Below are 21,976 nucleotides of genomic sequence, written 5' to 3' on the forward strand. Positions count from 1 at the left end.
CCTACCACGCGCCGAGGGAAACAGAGCTAGATTTGATTTCGGGATTTCTATTGTAGCGATCGTCAGAATCGCAGTTACTTCCGCATGCAAAGGCCGTAGGATTTTCAGCAAGGCCATACGACAGACCCGACCATCGACAAGAATCTACGACAATCTTTTCCGTCACTTTGAACGACACAACCGCGACTCTCTTTGTCCGAACACTACTGTGTATCATCGTAAGCCTGTCGTAGGACGTACATATACTTGACCGGGACTTTTTGAACGTTATTCTTTGAAGATCTTAGCCTGAATGCTTGTCGTCGTCTTGGAGATTGTCCTTACAGAGTCTTGGTGGTTTACGAAAACTTCAGTGGACGCCTTGAAGTCTTTTGTCTTGGACTGTCCGAGCTAAGATCCCGGTAAGATGCCTGATTACCGCAAGGGCGACTCGCTTCACCCAGACAACGGCGGCGCGCACGCAGGCCGCATGGTGAGGTGACTTCGCGAGGACCATTCATTCATACACACGGTACGTACTGTACACACTATTGTATCCAGAACCGTGCCTATCTAGTTCTGTGCCTGAATTGGTTAGGTTAGGATCAGGCAAGGTTCTGGGTACATCCCTGTGTATCCAGTGATGTAGGTTTGTAGCCTCTACCAGGCTTCGGGAGGCGGCTGGAAAGAGTAGAAATCGGCCAAATAGAGAGATAGCATGCCAATGGAGTTTGGTCGGCTGGAGAGTACAGTTTGCCGCTCCCGAATTGTTATTTCCAGCCGACCAAACTCCCTTGGCATGCTATCTCTCTATTTGGCCGATTAAACTACTGTTGCCAGCCGCCTCTCGAAGCCTGGTAGAGGCTAGTAGGTATGTACCAGGCGTAAACTATCCAGAACCGTGCCTGGGCATGGTTTTGTATGGAACACGGTACTGAATATACTAGTAACAACAACCGCTGGTGTTGGTTACGGTGTTTTTCTGGGTCGGTGCGTCTTCTAGCTTCCGTGAAGACTTGAGTTTAAACACGAGGGCGTCTCTTCGAGAGGGATTTTCGTACATGATTGTGAAGTGATAGCACGCAGATTGGCGTTATCGTAAGTACATAAGGATTAGGTACGCGTGAAATAGATATGAGTGAAGTGACTACTAGTATTCTAGTCTAGCGAGACGACGCCTTTACACGAAGACGGTTTAGTCAAGGGGTACTTTCAGTGTTCTTAGTTTCGTTCAACATTTAGAGACTGATCTCCTTGCTTACAGTCCTTTGGTTATGACATATGTAGACTTATTGGTCTAATGTTTGTTTCCAGCGACGCTGCACGACTTGTGTCAGGGAGAGAGGGACGATAGAGTCTCGGCATGGCGGCCGGGCCGGACACAGTTCCCCGGGCGGGGTTCGCGTCGACCGGCGCCGAGCGGCGACAGAGAGCGTTACGGCACCTTCTAGCGGAAACGCCGACGTTTTTCACGAGTCCGCGCCAAGTCAGCTCCGCGAGGCCCACCCTGAGCAGAAATAATTTGTTCGACAAGCGGCTGTACCTGAGACCGCAGTCGTGCACGGCAGAGAACAGACGCAAGCCCCTCACGGCCTCGTACCCTCTCACCGGGGCGGACTCGCACGTCTTTCGGCCAAGGACGTCCTTCTCCCCGAGGACGCCTTCTGACAAGGACCGGTGCCTTTCGGTGACGGACTCGGACGGTGACAGCGCGGTACAGAGACCGAGGACTCACCGGTCTTACACAGCTTCGCCTCTGATATCGGAAAGCCAACAGGACGTGACTAGATACGGTACGTAAGATATGTGTGTGTGTACATTGCTTTGTCGTCTGTTGATCTTGTCTTAGCTCTTAGGTACATGTACTAGCATTGTGTTGTTCTTTTGTATTGCGATAAACAAACAACTTAAACTCTATCTCACAAAATGTGTATTGTAGACGGACTACTCCTGTTGTGTAATTCGCTTGTAGTATGTCATGTGAATCATTCAATGAATCAAACGCTTTTAAACAGTGTTTAAAGTTCATTTTCCCTCCTCTTCGTTCACCAACTTTTATTTCTCCTTCTGATCATCAGAAACTGTTTGTAATAGAATGTAAACTATTAAGTATACACCAAAAAGAGAGAAGAACTTTATAGTCTGATACAATCGAATATATATTCATGTTTCCCTACTTCATACACCTAAGCTGTACAGTCAAATCTATATTTCTAATCAAATTACAAATGTACTAGAGACAAACCTTCGATTATTAAACATACCTGTTCTTACCTTTTAACCATTACTAAGAAACGAGAAGAAACCGAATTTACTTTGCTGTAGCTACTTACATGTAACAATGTACATTCGTAACGTTATCTGTATTCTATTCTTCTGTTGTGAGCTGTGCTTAACCCAGTGGGTATGTATGCACAATAAAATTAAAGGTCTTGTTCATTCCCTCCTTCCTTTCCCGTAGTAACGGAGGCGTGGTCCCGGGTGAAGCGCGAGTCCCTCCGGCGGCGGCTGAGCCGGATGACGCCCGAGCAGCGAGACAGCTTCCGCCTGCTGCACAATCCCGCCTTCCAGGCAGCCAGGTACGACTTGTCGTAGGATCGTCGTACGATTATTTACTTGTGTGTTGTTATATAAATGACTGGGCACAACCCCGCGTTCCAGGCAGCCAGGTACATACGATACACAGACTTGTCGTAGGATCATCGTATGATTATTTCTTTCGTTTTGTGTTCTTATACAAGAGGAGTGTGTACGATACATGACCCTATCACACGTGTAGTACGACAGGTTTGCGACTTGAGGATAGGCCGTACGACGGCTTTGCGACAGGTGTACGACCAAAACAAATGGAGGAAATTCATAGACCAGACGTGAATGTGTCGTAAACATAAACGTAAACACTGTCGTAGCTTCTATGGTACACCAGCGAAATTACGTTGATACATGTACTTAAAGAGGTATATGTATGATATCTCATATAAAGCACTTGCTAAATCGCAAGCTTTAAGGTGCGTGCGACAGGGGACTAACTTTTCACACACTGATGACTTTTAATTAGTGAGGACGCCGGGGATTTGGACAGTCTAATTAACTCAAGCCTTTTGTCCGTGTTTGTCACAGGTGTCATTTGATATATGTTGATATGTGCATTTTACTATATTCAGGACTATTATTTTCTACACTAGGATTTCTGTGAACGGATTCCAATAGCAAAGCCAAGTACATAATGAAATCCGACAACCCTGCATTGTACATATAGGACAATATATATTTAAAATCCTAGACGCTAGAAATCCCACCAATGAGTGTAAAAGAACATTCTCATTCCATACTACACAGTCTTTGTAAGTCTTATATATAGTGCGTATATTGTTATAGATGTAGATGTCATACGCTGTATTTTGAACAATTGTTGCACAATATATAATTTCTTTTTAATACGAGTTTTCCCGTTTTCCAGATGTGTTGCGGTATGGAAGCGGGCGCGGGAAAGGGCCACACACAGTAGACAGAACTGGCGAGAGGGGGAAAAGGTATGTTACACTTTTTGTCACTCTATTTGCACTCGTATAATTTTAATTTACAATGAATGCACTACGGAAAGACGGCAGGGGTGTAGTAGTCTCTGCAATACCTTTTAGTGGACTGAAAAATGTAGAATTCTGCCGTAAATAAAGGGAATACTATTTTGCCAGAGGGCTTGTCATTGGAGTACAGTATATCTGTGGGCTGGCCAATATTTACAACTATTTCTTGAAATCCACGGCGTGGATTGTGATACAGTAGGAGTACTAGTGTGATACAGTGGATTTTGTTTGGTTATTCTTCAACTTGAGTGATCTGGTAAGTAAATGATGGTTTAATACACTTTAGCGGCGTTTCCGATTTGTCTACCCGTGTTTATAGGGCTGTATCCTAGCAACGGACCGGTTTTTCCTGTTTTTATGTCTTCTCGAGAAAAGATTGATGATGAGATTTATGGCACCCGTCATGCCCCGCGGCGGAGCATGCGCAATCATTAGGAAGGGGTGAATGTCCTATCATTACTTAGCTTCATCGATTTATTTCTTTAGATCGTTTTGAAGTCAATAAAATAGCAAATGCCCCCCCCCAAAAAAAACACAGAGGGGTTGGAAAGGAAACTTAAATTCTTACTATTCACTCCCCAAAACCAATGAGCTTAATGTGATTTTTAAGCTCCTTGATGTGTACCGAGGTACAGACCCCCCCCTCCACACACACACAAACACAAGCTGTTTTACTGTTAATCTTTCAGTTTGACAATGTTTGATTTTTTTTCAATCCAAGAATCAACAATCTAATTGGTGTTTCCTCAACACAGCAGTCGCGGCTTTCATTGTATATTTAGTAGTTTTTCTTAATTTTAACCTCACTTTCTACACACATTTTAAACTTAAGATTACAAGCAAATGAATATTAGTTTGAGACTTAATGATAGCTTTCTTTAGACAAATGAACAGGAATAGGAAATTTTACGATCTGTTGGACGAGACGGGTTTACTGTTGGACAGGCGGCGTTCTTTGATATTGTAACTTACGACGACGTTTTCGCAGTTTTTTTATTCACACCTGATGAGATTACAATAAATCATACTCGCTTGTGCAACCTCGCGTTGTCTGTTTAGACTGATGGTACCGTTGATAGGACTTCTCCCCCAACACTCGTCTGTTGTCTGTTACGTGACCAAACATATAAATCTCCCGGACCCGTCAGACCGACCATGGAGACCTGTTGTTTTTGTTACCCCACACTAAGGCTCGGGTGAAACATGCGGAAGATGCCTCCAGGCAGTAACTGATCCTCAACTCCTCACATATAAAACGTGCAGTCACATTCGCAGTATCTATTTACTATATATGCCATCTTAACAAAGCTGGGTGGCCTACATGTACGTAGCAGGCATATAGAACTGGGGGTTTGGTGGTCTTCGGCTGTTTTCTGATTACTAGTAGCCTCCGTAGCAGGCTTATAGAACTGGGGGTTTGGTGGTCTTCGGCTGTTTTCTGATTAGCCTCCGTAGCAGGCTTATAGAACTGGGGGTTTGGTGGTCTTCGGCTGTTTTCTGATTAGCCCAGTTCTAAAAAACGGGGGTAATTCAACCAGGCCGGCTATGTTGTCTATATGCAATCAGAAAATAGCACCTAAAAGATCCAAAAGACCCCGAAGACCCCCAGTTTTTGGCATGCTATGGAGGCTACCGTAACTGACCTACAACCCCTCACCTATGAAATGTACAGTCACATTCGCAGTGTTTGTGTACTTATGTCGCATTAACATAGCTGGGTAGCCCATTCAACTTATCAACGTTGATTCTAAATAGAGCCTAGTGTACACAGAACAAAGATTTAGTGTGGTGAAAACAAAAGGAGGACGACAGTAGTACAAATATATGCTGCGTCAAAAACAAAATCATTCTCAGTAACTCAAGTTCTTAGTATGACAAGTTTACAAATTGAGGACGTTCTTGGGACAGTTGTGTGAGTGTCGTGCAAAACTTGGGTGATATGCGACAGAAATATTTGTTTGTCGCAAATCCTTGGTATTCTTACGATAGACTCACCGCAAGACATAAGACAAAAATCGGTGGTCAATTATTCGACCTGTGGCATCTTTCATGATCAATCACTATATATAATAGACATGTGATACCTGACAAGGAAGGTCCTTCATGTTTTGTTTTTTCACGAGCCGACGCCAAGCAGACAGACGACACGAAATGAAGTGCCGCCGGCTGATTTACTTTTCAAGATGTTTTTACAAGACTCGGAAGACCCATTGAACCATTTCTTCTTTTTTCCAACTGTAGCTTGTCGATTGTCTAGCCTGGCTCCCAGACTGTTTCCATGCCTGCACAAATGTTTAATACAAGCCTCAGATACAACGTTTCAACTGTAGCTTGCCTAGCCTGGCTCCCAGACTTTTTCCAGGCCCACATAGATCTTTTACAAGCCTCAGATGCAACCTTTCTTCTTATATCCAACTGTGCCTTGACTAAGCTGGATACCAGACTGTCTCCAGGTCTACATAGATGTTTTACAAGCCTCAGATACAACTTTTCTTCTTCTGTCTAACTGAAGTTTGTCTAGCCTGGCTCCCAGACTGTTTCCATGCCTACATAGACGTGTTACAAATATCAGATGCAACATTTCTCATTCTATACAAGTGTAGCTTGTCTAGCCTGGCTTCCAGACTGTTTCCAGGCCTACATAGGCAAGCGTCTTGGCTGTAGGGCCAACATGGCCCTATGGAAGGGTCATGGAAACTTTACCTCGTTTTCCAAGGTCTAAATCAGGGTGGCTGTCGTAGAAGTTCTTGGATGAGGCATGCCGAAGTTGCCATAGAGCCCTATATTCGAGCAGCTGGACTGCGAACGTATTCCCTAGAAACTATCTGGCATCTAGGCTAAGAAGCGGGTATACTAGTATGTATGCTCTGGAAACAGCCTGGTATCAAGACTGTGCTTGTTAGTCTTACCTGTGATGTCAGTGATGTATGATGTCAGTAGGGGGGAGGGTGATGTGTCATGATCTATCATGTATAATTGTCACACTTTGATGGAGAGAAGAGACGAATGATAGGATGATGGATTAAACAATGAAAGGGAAGAAGCAGAACGACAGGAAAGATCACCCTAAAGCAAACGTTTAATTGTTTCCAGAATTTTCAAATTACTAGTTTATTTATCAAACCAAGGAGGCTTGATTTTAAACCTCATTGATCAAACTATATCGTATACTTTTCATTCAAGCATAACAAATCGTCATTTTCTTTCTCGACCTTTCCAACCGCGTTGACTATTATCATTGGTATGCTCCGAAACAAAAGTTAACAGCATAGAAAAAGATGATGCAGACAATCCTTACCAAATATCAGATTGAAAATACGAACTGAAAAACAATTAGATTTAAATGCTGTGTATCATATTTCCTAATTTTCCAAAGAAACGCGGACTACAGATGTGTATCTGTGAGCAGTGATCCCAGACAATGCGCCTTTTCTCTTAAGACTAATTTGAGGCACGTTGATCCTTTAAGTAGCTCTGAGATTAACATTAGACATCTGACTTGTTTGGAACAAAACGCGGTTCTCTGCGTGGATTCTGTGATTGTGTGCTTAATCGCTTTGTTGTCAGAGATCTCATTGAGGTGGGATCCTGAGGATTATTAGTTTCTGTGTCTTATGGTTTTTAAATTCTCGAATTACTTATAATCTTTTCTGTTGGTAAAGGGTAAAGTGATTTTCGCCTTAAGCCGGTCTTACTGTCGTTGACACACATACACACATGTACAGAGAGAGAGAGAGAAACACGCAAACGCACATGTACACACACACACACATACACACACACACACATACACACACACACAGACACACACACACACACACACACACACACACACACACACACACACACACACACACACACACACACACACACACACACACACATACACACACACACACACACACACATACACACAATACAATACAATTCAATGTAAAGCACGCACGCACGCACGCACACATGCACAAAGGCAAGACAAAAATCAACACTTCACTTCCTTGGGGTGAACCAAAAATATCTTTCAAATCGTCTCCGTAACTCGGTGATGTTTACTTAATTGTCACAACAGTAACCAATCTGTTCCACTCGACGTACTTTTGAATTCCGTTTGAGTACTAGTCCAGCAGCAGATTGTGTTAAACGTGGCGTGAGAAGGGATTAGATAGGGATGAAAATGCCCAAACATCGTCCCAGCAACCGGGAGGCATTTGGTAAAAATTGGGACTCATTTTCTCGCCCCAATTTTTGAAGTCAAAACACAAGTTGCAGTGAACATTGGTTTCCCATTAGTAGCAGATGCGATTATACAAGTGGTCAGCACAATTATTATACCAGTGCATGACTAATTCTTGTTCCTTATTCTCTTTAACACTGGGGTCGATGCAAGAGTCTATATGTAGGGTTGAGTTACAAAGCTGGGAGTGTCCGCATATGTACCGACTGTGGTTAATCACGACGAGGCTCTGGCGCAATACTGTATCATTGCAGCTTATTCATGAACGTATAACTCCTGTACGTTTCACAGGCCCCGCGGTTAGCAGTGAAGGCCCCCCGGCGGAATATTGTATCATTGCAGCTTATACATGTTAAACTCTATATTCATATCCCTGTACATTACAGAGTGGTCTGGCCAGATTCTACCACGCCGTGAGGTTAGTTATCCTGGTGTACCGGCTCCGACTCGCGATGACGGCCCTCTCCCGGGACAGGACCGTGCCCACCGCCGCAGAGATGCGGTTCCACACTCTGCAGCACGACGAGAAGGTGCTAGCCTTCAACAAGGACATGTACGCCAGGAGGACAGAGGTAAGCGGTACTAGCTAGCACAAAGAAAACTTTAAAGCAATAACCTGTTGATCATGGTCCTTAGAGAACTACCGCTGTTACGAGATCAACAGAAATAAGAATGGCTTCTTTGCTTCCTAGACGTTGTTTTTTTCCCAAGCTATGACTGACACCTCAGCATAGCAGCAGTACAGAAAACATTTGCTATATAGTACAGTACGCTGACGAGTAGCACTGAAATGGGCATTAACTTTGCATTTGAAGTTATGTTAGTATGGTATTCGCTACATCCCGCGGGAGGAAGTTTCACAACTTGACTGTAGCAGGGTTCTCCAAGGTTGTATTTCAATTGGTTTTGCCAAGGCTCATAAAAAAAATCATAAAAGGCTAATCTGTGAGGGGAGAGCTTGAAACTGTCTTGTATGATAGAGCAGGGCGTAGCCATGGTCTGATTGCTAAGGTATAGCTCTCCTCAAACACGAGACCTCCGGCTTTACGCCAAAGGGATACGAGTTTGAGAACACCGACTGGCAAACCAAGATGTCAAAACATAACTACTATCATGAAGATAGTACATTGTTTGAGGAAAACAAAGTACCCTAGCCAGCTGTTTTCCGTTTTCCTTAGGCGACGATGCGGCTACCGCGGTGGGCCACGGACATCATGGGGAAGCCTCCGCGGTGGCGCACGGACCAGGAGTGCCGCAAGCTGCACGCACTGCTGCGGTGTCTAAAGGCTTTCCGCGTGTTCTCTCCACGGATACAGGGCATCATGTGCAGGTCTATCCTGTATCAGTTGTGAGTACACACTTCTGTTATAGTATTTGTGTGTTTGTGTGTGTGTGTGTGTGTGTGTGTGTGTGTTTTGTATGTGTGCTTCCTGTCCAGTGCTGCGAAAGGGCCACCCGGACTCCAAGTTTTACTTCGCGCACTCGTTCTACCTCGCTACGCTCACTCGGTGGTTTAGTCCCGTTTGTTTTTCCCAGTGTGGAGGCGGAGCGGGTTGTCCTGCGGAAGGGCCACCCCGGATCCGGGTTCTACTTCGTGTACTCGTTCTACTTCGCTACGCTCACTGGGCTCCGTGTTCGTGAACGCCGAGGACACTAACCAGGCCACGGGCGAGGCCTTCATGCGCACCGAGGCCGTGCTGGGCAGGGGAGACTCTTTCGGGGTAGGTAGTAGCTAGTCTGTTATCTCCAAACAGATCCTAGGGTGGCAAAAGAAAAAGTATCAAATTGGCCAGAAAGGGTCCAATGGTTGGCGTATTGGACCCTCTCTTGCCAATTGATACTGCCTGGCCAATTTGAAACTTTGTTGTGTACCCTAGGATCTACTTGGAGAATAGGTAGTAACTAGTCTGTGTAACGCAAGCTTTGCCGACCGCGGATTTAGTGGCCCCTCCCCTTTTTCGGGGGGGGGGTGTTGGGCGACAACCGTAAAGCGACTTAATCAGGCTATATAGTAGCAACGGTAGCATCCACCACCTTACAACATTAGCGTTTGAGTTTCTTTTAAATTAGACTCACTATTCGTCAAGAGATTTTGCCCGATGAAACACCCCTTTTGGTACGAAACGTTTTCAGCACCAAGGACAGATGCCATCACACTGCAGTACATAACAATATCGCAAGGCGTGATAGAGGCGCTTTTGCACTAGGCATTGTGCTTGTTTCTATCCACTCAATCCCACCGTTTTATACAGGAAATCGCTCTTCTCCGTGGCTGCCCCCGTACTGCCAGTGTGACCGTGAGAGAACCCTGTGAACTCCTGATTGTGGACGACAAGATTTTCGCCGAAGTTTGTCCCAAGATCTTTGACGCAGAGCTGGACGAAAGAGTCAAATTTCTCAGGTTAGTTGCTCAAGTTATACGCAACTATGGTCAATTCCCTGGACCAGACGGCTGTCACCATGGTAACTGGTGAGGAGACACTCTGTGGTGTGGAATAGATAATGTAGCAAGTGGCAGGACAGGGGCTGGTTACTATGTACTTGTACTACGTATGTGTTTGAATAAGAATAAACAGAACAGTAGTTTATTAGGTAGGCTATGCCGTGTGAGGGTAAATGTAACCTTTCTAGGTGTACAACTTTCTTTACATTGGGGTATCTGCCCAATCAGTTGCGTTCGTCCACCCAAAAGCAGTATCAATTTCAATTTCATAATCTACGAATTGCCCCTGCACTTCCTCCCTTAACAGACAGGTGCCGCTGTTTACACATCGCTATTGGCAGTCGGACGCGCTTCGTCAGCTGTGTATTGAGACACAAATGCAAGAGGTGGGAATAGAAATAAGTCTGTTTATGAAAGTTATGTCTTCTGTAGCTTTTTGTGGTTTCATTCGTGTTTTTTTCTATCGTCTTATTTTCAAATTTTCTTTCCAGTTCAAGTCCGACCACATCATAGTGGACGACAGCGAAGTGGACGAGTGGATTTACGTGTGTGTGGAGGTAAGAAGCCGTTCCCAAACAAACAAACAAACAAACAAAACAAAGTTATACAACAACAGGGAGACTGGAATTTGGATACATTTTACAAGTTTAAAAATAAGTACCTTTGAGTTTGTCATGCCAGTTTGTGTCCAAAAAAGACTGGTTGTGACAAAACAAACTGCCGAGAAGGATCTAAGACAACATTTAACGTAAAAAAGACAGATTAATTGCAAAACACATGTACTACTATCCGAAGAATGCCACTAGTTGGCGATTATTGAACGAAGTTTGTCAGTAAGCCAATGAAGCAATTTGTTGAACCAAGGAGCTTTCATCAACGATGCAACAAGCTGTTTAACAGCTGAGACTTAAAGATCCTTTCTTTCTACTCTCCCTTTCAGGGACAGTGTAAGGTTCTGAAGAGCCTTGTCCTGGAGAAGGAGAGTCTGACCCGCCCTGCCAGCCTGAGGGGAGACCCACCAAGTGACGTCAACACAAGGAGGGTCTCGTTCGCAGTTCACGATGACGTCATCGAGGCAGACGACGATATCTTCCATGGTGAGAAAGGGGTCGTATTTTTACCCGTATCTTATCGAAAATCTATGGTTTCATTGTCACACGACGTACGAGTTTACATACAAGAGGTATTATTCTATTCAAAATCGTATGTGGATACATGTATGTCAGCCCAGGGTAGAGATGGCAATCCGGCAGAATCTTCGGCTATTCTACCAGTAGAGATGCCGATCAGAGTCTGTAAACTATTCTGTTCGTGTGGATATAAATGCCCGTAGGCAGGACACCCCGACACACACACACACACACACACACACACACACACACACACACACACACACACACACACACACACACACACACACACACACACACACACACACACACACACACACACACACACACACACACACACACACACACACACACACACACAGAAACACACACACAGACACACACACACAGACACACACACACACAGAGGTACAAATAAAAAGAATGGGAACATTTCTTCTTACTTTGAAATCCCGTCAAAAATGCAGGAAACGCCATTTTAGAGGGGGACGAAAACTCGGAGAGTGACGAGGAAGAGGAGGAGACATCTGTGGACAGGTCAGAGAGCATGCGCAGCAGGTCAGAGCGCATGCTCCGTTCGATCCGCGGGGACCACCCAGAGGACAACGACCAAGATCCACAGGTCAGTAACCTAGCGGTCAACGACCCCTTCGGCTCTTCAGAGAGCTTCTGTAGCGTACTGGCTAGTTCTGTCATGCTAAATTTATCCGATCAAAGTCGTAGGTTCATTGCTTTTTTATTATCTTAGGTCTTTGCTGGGTGTTTTGATCGTCAAGTTCTATAGTGGACATCATGACCTTTTCATTGCCAGATATTGTAAAATTCAGAATGGGATGAATGTTGTGCTCGTTTAGTTTCATCTTTGAAAGTTTTGCCAGGATACTGCATGGTATTCTCGTGTATTCTCGTGTTAAGTGCCTTTCCCAAGGGCACAAGATTGGTGGCATGTCAGGACTCGAACACAGGACCTCTTGGTTCCGAGTCGAGCACTATGCCGCTACGCCACACGACCCCACGAAGTTGGTTGGTTGGTTTTGTTGGTTGATTTGTTCCAATGTATTTCCACAGGCGTCCATGGACGTGTTCACTGTGGAAGTTGACGACGGGTCGCACGAGGTGAACCGGGCGGGGCGGCAGCGCAGGCCGCCCGAGGAGCTGGACATGACGCTCCGGTCCCTCATCGAGGCCCAGCTCAGGGACAGGAGGACCAGCGACGTCGTCTACGTGGAAATCGGACTGCTGAAGAGAGGAGACGTCTTCGTGAGTTATTTTTGTATCCAGAACCATTGTTGTATCTGTGCTTTATCAACCATGCTCAGGCACGGTTCTTGATAGTCCACTACTATTCAGAACCAGGCTTTATCCAGAACCGTGCTTTATCAAGAACCGTGCCTGAGGCAGATCTACCTTGGATACGCAAAGACTATACTATCGAGAACAATGCTTGACCCTATCCCAAACCCTTATAGGCATAGATAAGCAATTTGTCCAATTTGGCCTGCTATGGCTGGCTAACTCCGATCTCCTGGCCAATTATATATATATTTGTAGGCTGATTTCGATTACTACTTAGTCAACCTGTAAAGGAGTCTGCTGGATGCTAACTCATTCGATTAGTTTGATTCTGTGTCTAAGATTCTCAATTTGTCCGTTGTAAATTAGCCTGGAGTCCAGCCTTGTTAGCTTTATTCCGCTCCCCAAGGTCCGCTGGTTGGCGGGGAAGCGGACCTTGGCGAGCGGACTAAAGCTAACAAGGCTGGACTCCAGGCTAGATGGACATGTCTTCTGTGAGTCACTTTATTTCATCTCCCACAGGGCCTACAGGAGACCATGGGCGTGTCTGACTCCGGACCTCTGATATTGATGAGTCTGGGGATCGGGACGAGAATCTACAGACTCAAACGGACTAACTTCAGGGACATCGCTTCTGACGAGGCCACAGAACACGCCAAGCTCCTGGGATATGAAAAGAAGTAAGTATGGAAGTGTCGAATTTGTGGTCAGCCCTTTTGTATTAGATATAATATACCAAAAACAGTTACTGAAGCAGCTGCATATGTTCATGATCGTTTCCAAAATCATTTCCAGCTTAAGTAACTGTTTTTGGCGTATATTATTATCTGGATGTCTAACCTTCACCGACGTATTAGATATAAGAGTTTTAATTGGCGTAAACATATGTGTATCCTTGGTAAATATTTTGTCTGATGACCCTTACATCTTCCCTAATGGTTTCAATGAAAGGCCGTCTCCAGACCGATTTGAGCTTCTCATGAATAAAAGCAAACAAACAAACAAACAAACAAACAAGCAAACAGACAGACAAACAGACAAACAGACAAACAGACAAACAGACAAACAGACAAACAGACAAACAAACAAACAAACAAACAAACAAACAAGCAAACAATGTATATTTACCTTGCAGGTACCCTTCAGCCGAGGCGTTGTTGATAGCGCTACAGGAACAGTCGAAGTGGGACGTTTACAAACAGACAGTCGTGGAAGAAGTGCTGCGTCATCACAGACGCTTCGACGTCGTTCCTCTAAGATCTCCCACGGAGGAGAAGCTTCGCTCCAAGAAGGTGAACCGACTCGTGTCCGCCTTAAGTCGGCCTAGTGACGACATCTTCGGCCTTCCGGACAATGCCGAGAACACCCGAAAGATCGCGGAACCTACCGACGCGCCGAGCGACGAACGGGAGCGGGAGGACATCCGACGGGCGAGGAAGTTCGACGCTCCCATCGTGATGAGGCCCAAAACCATGGTTGCTAGGTGTGGCAGCATGTTGTCAAGGGCTGGGACTACCCACGCTTTAAACAGCGGGAAGGTTTTGCCGCAGCAAAGAGTCGTGAGGCACAGGGTCAGCAGGGTTAGTTCGACGTCGTCTGACAGCTCCGAAGTGACGAACGATGATTGACGAAACATGACACAAAATGTTGCAATTCTGTTCCTCTGCTACATAACAAACTAAATGTTGCAATGTGTGGTTGAGAGGTCTCCGTTCAATAAGGATGACGCTGCTATATGTATACATGGAAAAATACGTGTTTGAATGGAACGAAAAATCATGTAGAAGAAATAAAATGATATTGGTTAGAGAGATAGCATGTCTCTACAAATAATTATTCTATCTATAGTTTTAAATGAGTAGCTATTTATATGTAAAGGGTTTTACTGACCCACACACATACTGTTACGATTCGTGGAATTACAATTAAAGGCATCTTAGAATCAAGGTTGCGTTTATATGATAATGATTGCAAAATAATGGCCTTTCGCCTACTTTGTAGATCAGTGCACGCCCAAAGACACTCGGAAGAGGAACCTGCATATGCATGATGAATCCATGAATGAACGATCGTCGCGGTGTTGTTTTCATGAATATAAAGTCGAAGTGACTGATATAAGAAACAGTATTTATGAGTGCGTGATGACTGAATAATGTAAAAGTGGGGAAATGCTTTAAAGACAAACCAGCATATCTATAAGGAATGTTTAAATGAATGATAGTCGGAGCCTGGTTTGAGAAGGTGCTTAAACGGTTTTGTCTTTTGGATTCTAGAATGAAATCATTCAAGTTGCAAATGTGTAGCGAAAGCAACATTCTTAATTGTTAATTTCTTCGGATCCAGTCATTAATGATGCGTGGTTAAGTTTGCCAACTTATTCCCAAAGCCAAAGGCTATTAGTATTTGCAAGGTAACATACAAAATATTTTACATATATTACTAAGGAGATTGGCGTCTTTTTTGGAGGAAGTGGCTAATGAATAAGCCCACGTTTTATTGATAAAAGGCGTTTTGTGATTTTAGTATTTATCGTGTCCAAGCCATGTGAACAAACAAACAGGTCATATGAGCAAAATCACAATCTCATCCAGTGCAGTTTTTAGGGCTTGGAAGCGGTATTTTTCAAGGTCAATATTCCAGTCACTTATCTATATACTGAGTTTAAACCACAATATCCTAGCGTATATTGACCCACATGGAGAAAAAATTTCCAACATTCTGACGGAAATGGTTACAAGAGCCCTGATCTGATTTTTAGGGTACCACCCAGAAAATAAAGGACTCATCTTGGGGCTTGTTTCTGCAGTTTTTAATGCCCAAAGTATGAAATTCTGATTTAAATGTGCTAATGTGAAGCAGTATGTGTCAATATCAAAGATTGTCTTATTCAGAATATTTTCAGTTTTGCTGCCCTGAAATCGCTTTGGATGCATTTAAGAGGTAAACAAAGATTAACGTCTTCCCATCCCCCTGTTTCCTGAAGACTTCAGGCCTTACATGAATTATCCATCAGCAGGACTGCCAGTTTGCCTCGGGCAAATTCCAGACGTGTTGGAGAAGCAAATGCCGCGCCAGAGTCCGCCTAACTAAACCGCGCATCTGTCGGTAGCACGCCGGCAAATATGTGCAGAGTTAGGCAACCGTCTTCTGATTCACATCTGAGCAAAGAATCAAAGAATAGTGCTTCATAAGGGTGTTAGTGCTGACATGACTACGATGCACGTAATTTTCGTCATGTAAAAGTATAAATAAATTTTACGGCTCTCAGTGGCCAATATGAGATGTTGTCACATCGGCGCACCAAATCCGTAGGGTGTTTTTGGCACGGTGGGCGTCACTCCACCGTACAGGTGGGGAAGTCGTGTTAAGTACCTTTCCCAAGGGCACAACGTCGGGCCATGGTGAGTATCGAACCCGGGACCTCTCGGTTCCGAGTCCAACGCTCTAACCGTTGCGCCACCGACGCCAAATTGTAATTTCCGTCATACTTGTTGGTCAAACCTGAAAATGGCCAGGTGAATATGGGGTAATGATGACGTGAAACACGTCATATACGGTTATAAACCTGACGAACCAAGGGTCAACCATTGGCTGTGACGTCACGCGCAAACAACCAATAGAAAAGTAGGTTGTTCTAATACAGTGGCCATGTTCTAATATGTGTCCATCACAAACAACAACAGAAGCTCCCCCACTTAAAAAAGACAATGGAGTAACGGTTAGAAGATCGATGAGTTGGGAACGAAACAGGTGAGGATGACGTGAACACACACTGTGCTGGCGTCACCATAAGTGTGCTGTTCACACTATGTCACAAGGCGACGTCATCAGAAAGTACACAGAATTTACTTTAAAAGCATGGAAATTCGGGTTGTTCAGATAGTTTCTTTGCATCGCTTTTTGGAGCTGAAATCACCATGTCTTTCCGGTGTGTTGCTGCCATCCTTCTGTACGTTGTGGTCGCCAACGGAGCAAAACTTTCTCCCTTAAAGGTAAGTATTGATTTGAAATTTGAAGTTTTATTGAGCATAGAATTGTATACGTTTTTAATTACAAGGGGTACAAAGTAAGTAGTAGAGTCTACAGCATCGGGCCGTGCAACAAGAAGGAACCGTTGCTCTTTTAATATGTGCTAGGTCAAAACTAGCTCTTGGAATAGTCTAATCATCAGTAAGTCATCTGACGTTGTTTCAAGATGGTACCTGTTGCACCCTACTCTCAGTTTTACAAAATGAAAAGAAAAAAAAAAACTTCGATGTAAAGAGTTTATTTCCGCGTCCGCAGGATGAGATGGAGCGGTTTATCCACTCCTGGGCGGTGTACTCCCCTGTACAGACGGACAGTAACGACGGGGAGGGAAGCGGCGGGAACGTTATCGAAGGTAACAAAGGGAATATACCTCAACATAGAGAACGTGATCGGCGTTTTTTTTAAAGTTTACTAGCCTCTACCAGACTCCGCGGATCGCTGGAAAAATAGTAGAAACTGGCCGAAATAAAGGGATAGTATACCAGGGAAGATCCCGGGCCAAAGAAGATCCAATTCGCGACCCACGGTCTTTGGTAAATCTCTAACTAACTGGCTTTGAAAAGGAGGTGTTGACTGTCCCAGTTTGGCCAAACAGGCGCATCGCTAAGCGTCAATGTTTACAGTGTCAGGTAAAACCACTTAAACGAAGAGCAAACGTGTCTTTGATGAGCCCAGCGAATGTAAAGTTTTCCCATGAATGACGCAGCAAACATGTCTGGGACGTTACAGGGTAGATACAGCCGGGGGTGTTTTTGTTTGGCTCACATCGAAATGACAAATTGCAGGACCATAATAGAGAAGGAAACACTGTTTGACCCATCCACCCAAAATCACTCCATTTTTCCTGCCTCAAATACAGAGCAGATTTGCGACTGTTTTTATGAACTATAGTGACGTCACGTGTCCACACGGTCACGTGTTTTTAGCAATTGGTCATTCGAACCTGAGGAAGGCTACCAGAAACTTCTGGTTTTGATATCTCGTGATCTGGACTGGTAGGGTTACGAATTTCGGATGGTAGATATTTCTTGTGCTTAGAAAGAAGATTGGGTGATAGAAGTTTGGGTCACCAAGCAGCTTAGGCCACACCGACTTAATTTTATGGATCACAATATGGATCAGGTGGTAACTATGGAGAATGGCACCCATGAGTACCGAAGCTTCGGGACTCAAGAACTCAGTGCCGATTTACAAATCCCGCAAAAAGCCAGGATGTGCCGGCTTGTCGTATACGTCACTATGTACAACCGCAAATTCACATTACTAGCTTTGCATTCCTGCGACCGCTTAGTATCATTTTTATTTTTGGCCGGAATTGTTTTTTATTCGCCCGGGCGCACTAGTTTGGGGGTCTTCAGAGGATGTCATCCATAAAATTAAGATGATGTGGCCTTATGATATACTGTTTTTCCTGCAGCCTTCACCTGCTCTCTCCGGCAGCCCGGCCTGTACAGTGACCCGCAGGACTGCCACTCTTACTACGAGTGCGTCGCCGGCTTCGACACCCCGTTCCACCGCGCTTGCGCCATGGGGTGGTCGGACGGACCGCACCCCGTGTTCGATCAGGCCGCGCAGCGCTGTGATTGGCCGATGAATGTCGCAGGGCCTTGTGGGGTAGGTACGATGCATCATGGGTGATGTTGTAGAAAGACGTTCTTGTGTCTTCCGCCCTTTTCACACAACTTGTTACTTGTAGATAGCATTACTTATCCAAAAGAGGACATCTCAGTGCTTTTGTCTCTTTATTTTGCCAGGAATAGTTTTATCTATTGTAAGCTTTTGCCGTACAACAATATCGTAAAAAATGAATTTATAATAAACTTTATTGTAAAAATGAATACTTAGTACATGTTATACATTGTCAACCTAGTACGGCTCCTCTTCGCTTCTTTGTGATGTAGTATATTTTTCCATCAAAGGTTTGCCTCAACTAATTAGAAATTTAAACTTGTCTGCGATGCTTAGGTATATGAAATAGGGAAACAAATGTAGGTTTGCATCAGTCTCTCTTTAGTGTATAAGCTTCGAATTATCTCATACATGCAAACATACATCTGCAGACCAAAGACTCTCGGTGCGTGGACAAGGCACCAGTAATACGTAGGTGTATGAAATAGCGAAACATAGGTTGCATCAGTCTAGCAATTTCATCTCTCTTTGTTGTATACGCAACACATCATCTCATGCATACATACATAAATCTGCAGACCAAAGACTCTTGGTGCTTTGTAATCTAGAAATTATATCATACATACAAAACGAAATTGTTACTCAAGCAACTGGACATGTTTTTCATGACAGTTTTCAAAACCCGTCCAGTTGCTCGAGTAACAATTTCCTTGCTATTATTGCCTGGGTGTCTAACCTTCATCGACGTATACGTATATCATACATCTGCAGACCAAAGACTCCCGGTGTGCTGACAAGGCTCCTGGAAACTACCCGGTGCCCGGCAGCTGTACGCAGTACTACAAGTGTTTCCCGGGGCTAGTCCAGGGGCTGGACGGGGAGTGTCCGGACGGGACCGTGTTCCACCCCGAGATGATGGCCTGCAACTGGCCCTGGGCTGTCCCGGCACCATGCGGGGTGAGCTCTAGCCTCTATATGGCTTCGGGAGGCGGCTGGAATGAGTAGAAATCGGTTAAATAGAGAGATAGCATACCCTCTAGCGAAACTCCCTCGGCATGTTATCTCTCCATCAAGTTGACCGATTTCTACTCTTTCCAGCCGCCTCCCGAAGCCTGGTAGAGGCTTGGTGAGCTCTTTGACCTGTCTTCTCAACAGTTCTGTATCAGCGTCTCACGTCTGACTTATTCCTCTTTTCTTTCCATTTCCCTACGTCTAACTGTAATATAGTCTCCACCAGACTCTTTTGCAGGCTGAATAAATAGTAGAAATCGTATCGGCCTTAAAAGAATGTAGCTAGCCAGGGGAGTTGGACGGTCATAGGGGGTCTATCCGTGTGACCCCGACAGGATGGCCTGCAACTGGCCCTGGGCCATACCGGCGCCCTGCGGGGTGAGGACTGCATGTCGGCTCGCCTCTTGTCTGTACCATCTTTCATCTTCGGCAAAAGTTGATTCCTTACGTCTCCAGCAGTTACCTTTTTTCAAATATCTTACATCATTAGCAAGTCCCCATCCTTATTTATCTACTCCTTTTCTTAAATATATACCTTCAGTAATTCTCCCTATTTACATCGTACCTCAACTTTCATTTGTCACGTCTTCAGAAATTACCCTTCCTTTTCTTAGACCTTCAACAACCCCTCTTACTTATTTATTTATTTATTACATTTTTAAATACATCTTCCGCACTCACCTTTCTTACATCAGCAATTCGCCTTCCTAACGTGTATCTTTAGCAATCACTTTTTCTTGACATCGAAAATCTTCAGCAAATTTTCTTTCTTACATCTTAAAACAATGGTGTAATCAATTCAGTTCACGTCTATTTTTCAGACTCAGTAATGACGTCACCCCGGAGCTGTCTGTCAGCTGACTTTGCAGCGCCACCTGCCTAGGACCTACCAAACTGCAGGGTCATCAACCGTTTTAGGATAATAAAATGTCAGATTTGAGCTCAGCACTGACCCTCTGTGTCTCTAGTTTATTTTACTGAAGTTAAACTGTCTATATATTAGTAGCAGCGAAGTTTGACCGAGAAAATGATTTATTGATTCAAGGAAGAAATGGAAACAAATCGAGTATTGATATATGATACAACTAAAATTGTGTGGGTGTGATATTTACTCTTATCAGCGAATTTCATGATAATGTAGCGTTTTAATGAAGCCATTATTAAATACCAAATCATAATGTAGCGAGCAAGTTCAACTTGCCACATGCGACACTATTTGGGTAATCAATTGTTTGTGACCCGGAAGCAGTGCCACGGGGTCATTTGGGTGTCGCTGCACGATATCCGGTCTTCCCGCTGCTAAAACTGGTAAGAATGCCTCTCCTTTTACTCATCTAACTCTAAGATATCTTGTAAGTAATGCAGTGTACATGTACATGTGTTTGGTGTTCATTGAAAGGTTGACATGTTACTATCAAAGGTCCAATTTCGCCCATAACAAGGAGGTTCTAACCTCCGTGTTCAAAATTTGCCCGCGAAATTTGACATCAAATTTTGCAGCCAGCAGAGCTGTCAAGCCTGTTCGTACGAATATGATGGGACCACTGTCAGTGATACACTGTTAACTTAATGTGAGGACTTGGTTGGTGTTTGTGTTGACGGTGATGTGAATCCTCGCACGAAAGAAACCTGTACATGCATGTACACAATCCGTCCTGCGGGTGGGGGAGGGGGGGTCACTGAATGACATCCAGTAAATTTCTAGCGGGGACCAATCAGAGGGCTGCTGAATAATTTGAATAATTTATCAAGGCCCACGGACGCGGTTCTTTCACTTGTAAAGTAGCCAATTACCACCGAGCCGGTGGCACACGATGGGCGAAAACATTTATTTCACACCCATTGTACGTCGACATAAAGCGCTTATACATTACAAACAGAATTTTCGTAGGACTGCCATTACTTTAGTTTGCAGCATGTGTATTGAGAACGAGTATCTTCATTTGACTCCATGATTCTGCTGGCTGTTTGTAGAAGAACGGCACAATAAAACAGTTTTCAATACCAACACGACTTAGCAGATAACACGTAATGAAGCCCACTTTTTACGCAGATTGTAGCACTACGTAATGTTTCACAAACTAACAGTAGATGTTTTAAGGAATTCACAGAAATGACAATGATAGATAATGTAACGCATATACATTATACAGCACAAAATAAAGAGTAACAGTAATGTAGTCGTCTTTGGCCGGGTATGGCAAGTTATAGCATGGAGGTATCTCTTTTTTATACCTCCATGGTTATAGTACGTACATGTATCGGTTCAATCTTTAACGGGTAAGTTGACAGCAACAAGCAAGATGCATAGGTTCTATTACTTTTGTAGCTCACTTGCGTCTAGATTTGGGACGAACCCATGTTACTTTTTCGCCGCAGTTTTTCATGTAGTGGTTACTTCGACAGCCTTTCCGCTGACGCATACTAGTTTGAGGTTCCACAGTTCTTACAACGTTAGCGCTTGAAGTGGTGTTTTCCAAGTTTGTTGGTCTGGTGATGTTGTCTTTGTTGGCTTGTTGTCTGTCATTTCCCTCCATTTTTATGTTTGGCGGCCCGTCTTCGATGGGTTGGGTTTGGTTCACAAATCTCGGCTTCGCTAAGATCCGTCCTTCCCGTACGTAGTGGTCGCTCCATTAGCGCT

General features: G+C 44.3%; 2 protein-coding genes across 2 annotated transcripts; both read left to right on the forward strand.

The window, feature by feature from the left end:
• Nucleotides 1-1,342: 1,342 nt before the first annotated feature.
• On the forward strand, nucleotides 1,343-14,294 carry LOC109470517. The gene is made up of 15 exons (XM_019769481.1): nucleotides 1,343-1,772; nucleotides 2,441-2,536; nucleotides 2,627-2,648; nucleotides 3,440-3,512; nucleotides 8,187-8,372; nucleotides 8,979-9,148; nucleotides 9,337-9,433; nucleotides 10,053-10,201; nucleotides 10,551-10,629; nucleotides 10,735-10,800; nucleotides 11,184-11,340; nucleotides 11,841-11,995; nucleotides 12,442-12,633; nucleotides 13,189-13,346; nucleotides 13,802-14,294. Exons 1-15 carry the CDS (start codon nucleotides 1,343-1,345, stop codon nucleotides 14,292-14,294), a joined length of 2,523 nt encoding a protein of 840 aa, XP_019625040.1.
• Nucleotides 14,295-16,465: 2,171 nt separating this feature from the next.
• LOC109470518 (probable chitinase 3) lies at nucleotides 16,466-19,775 on the forward strand. Its single transcript, XM_019769482.1, has 5 exons — nucleotides 16,466-16,658; nucleotides 16,951-17,047; nucleotides 18,113-18,309; nucleotides 19,096-19,302; nucleotides 19,671-19,775. Exons 1-5 carry the CDS (start codon nucleotides 16,584-16,586, stop codon nucleotides 19,773-19,775), a joined length of 681 nt encoding a protein of 226 aa, XP_019625041.1. The 5' UTR covers nucleotides 16,466-16,583.
• The last annotated feature ends 2,201 nt before the right edge of the window (nucleotides 19,776-21,976 follow it).

The sequence above is a fragment of the Branchiostoma belcheri genome, unplaced genomic scaffold (assembly GCF_001625305.1).
Source record: "Branchiostoma belcheri isolate BF01 breed outbred unplaced genomic scaffold, Haploidv18h27 scaffold229, whole genome shotgun sequence".
Classification (NCBI taxonomy): Eukaryota; Metazoa; Chordata; class Leptocardii; order Amphioxiformes; family Branchiostomatidae; genus Branchiostoma; species Branchiostoma belcheri.

Excerpts from the sequence above, each read along its gene's own strand:
- LOC109470518 (XM_019769482.1), top strand. The coding sequence starts at position 16,584 with ATGTCTTTCCGGTGTGTTGCTGCCATCCTTCTGTACGTTGTGGTCGCC. Across the intron at positions 16,659-16,950 it reads CAAAACTTTCTCCCTTAAAG|GATGAGATGGAGCGGTTTAT; the intron begins GTAAGTATTGAT and ends CCGCGTCCGCAG. Across the intron at positions 19,303-19,670 it reads TGAGCTCTAGCCTCTATATG|GATGGCCTGCAACTGGCCCT; the intron begins GCTTCGGGAGGC and ends TGACCCCGACAG.
- LOC109470517 (XM_019769481.1), top strand. The coding sequence starts at position 1,343 with ATGGCGGCCGGGCCGGACACAGTTCCCCGGGCGGGGTTCGCGTCGACC. Across the intron at positions 9,434-10,052 it reads CTACGCTCACTGGGCTCCGT|GAAATCGCTCTTCTCCGTGG; the intron begins GTTCGTGAACGC and ends CGTTTTATACAG. Across the intron at positions 12,634-13,188 it reads TGAAGAGAGGAGACGTCTTC|GGCCTACAGGAGACCATGGG; the intron begins GTGAGTTATTTT and ends CATCTCCCACAG.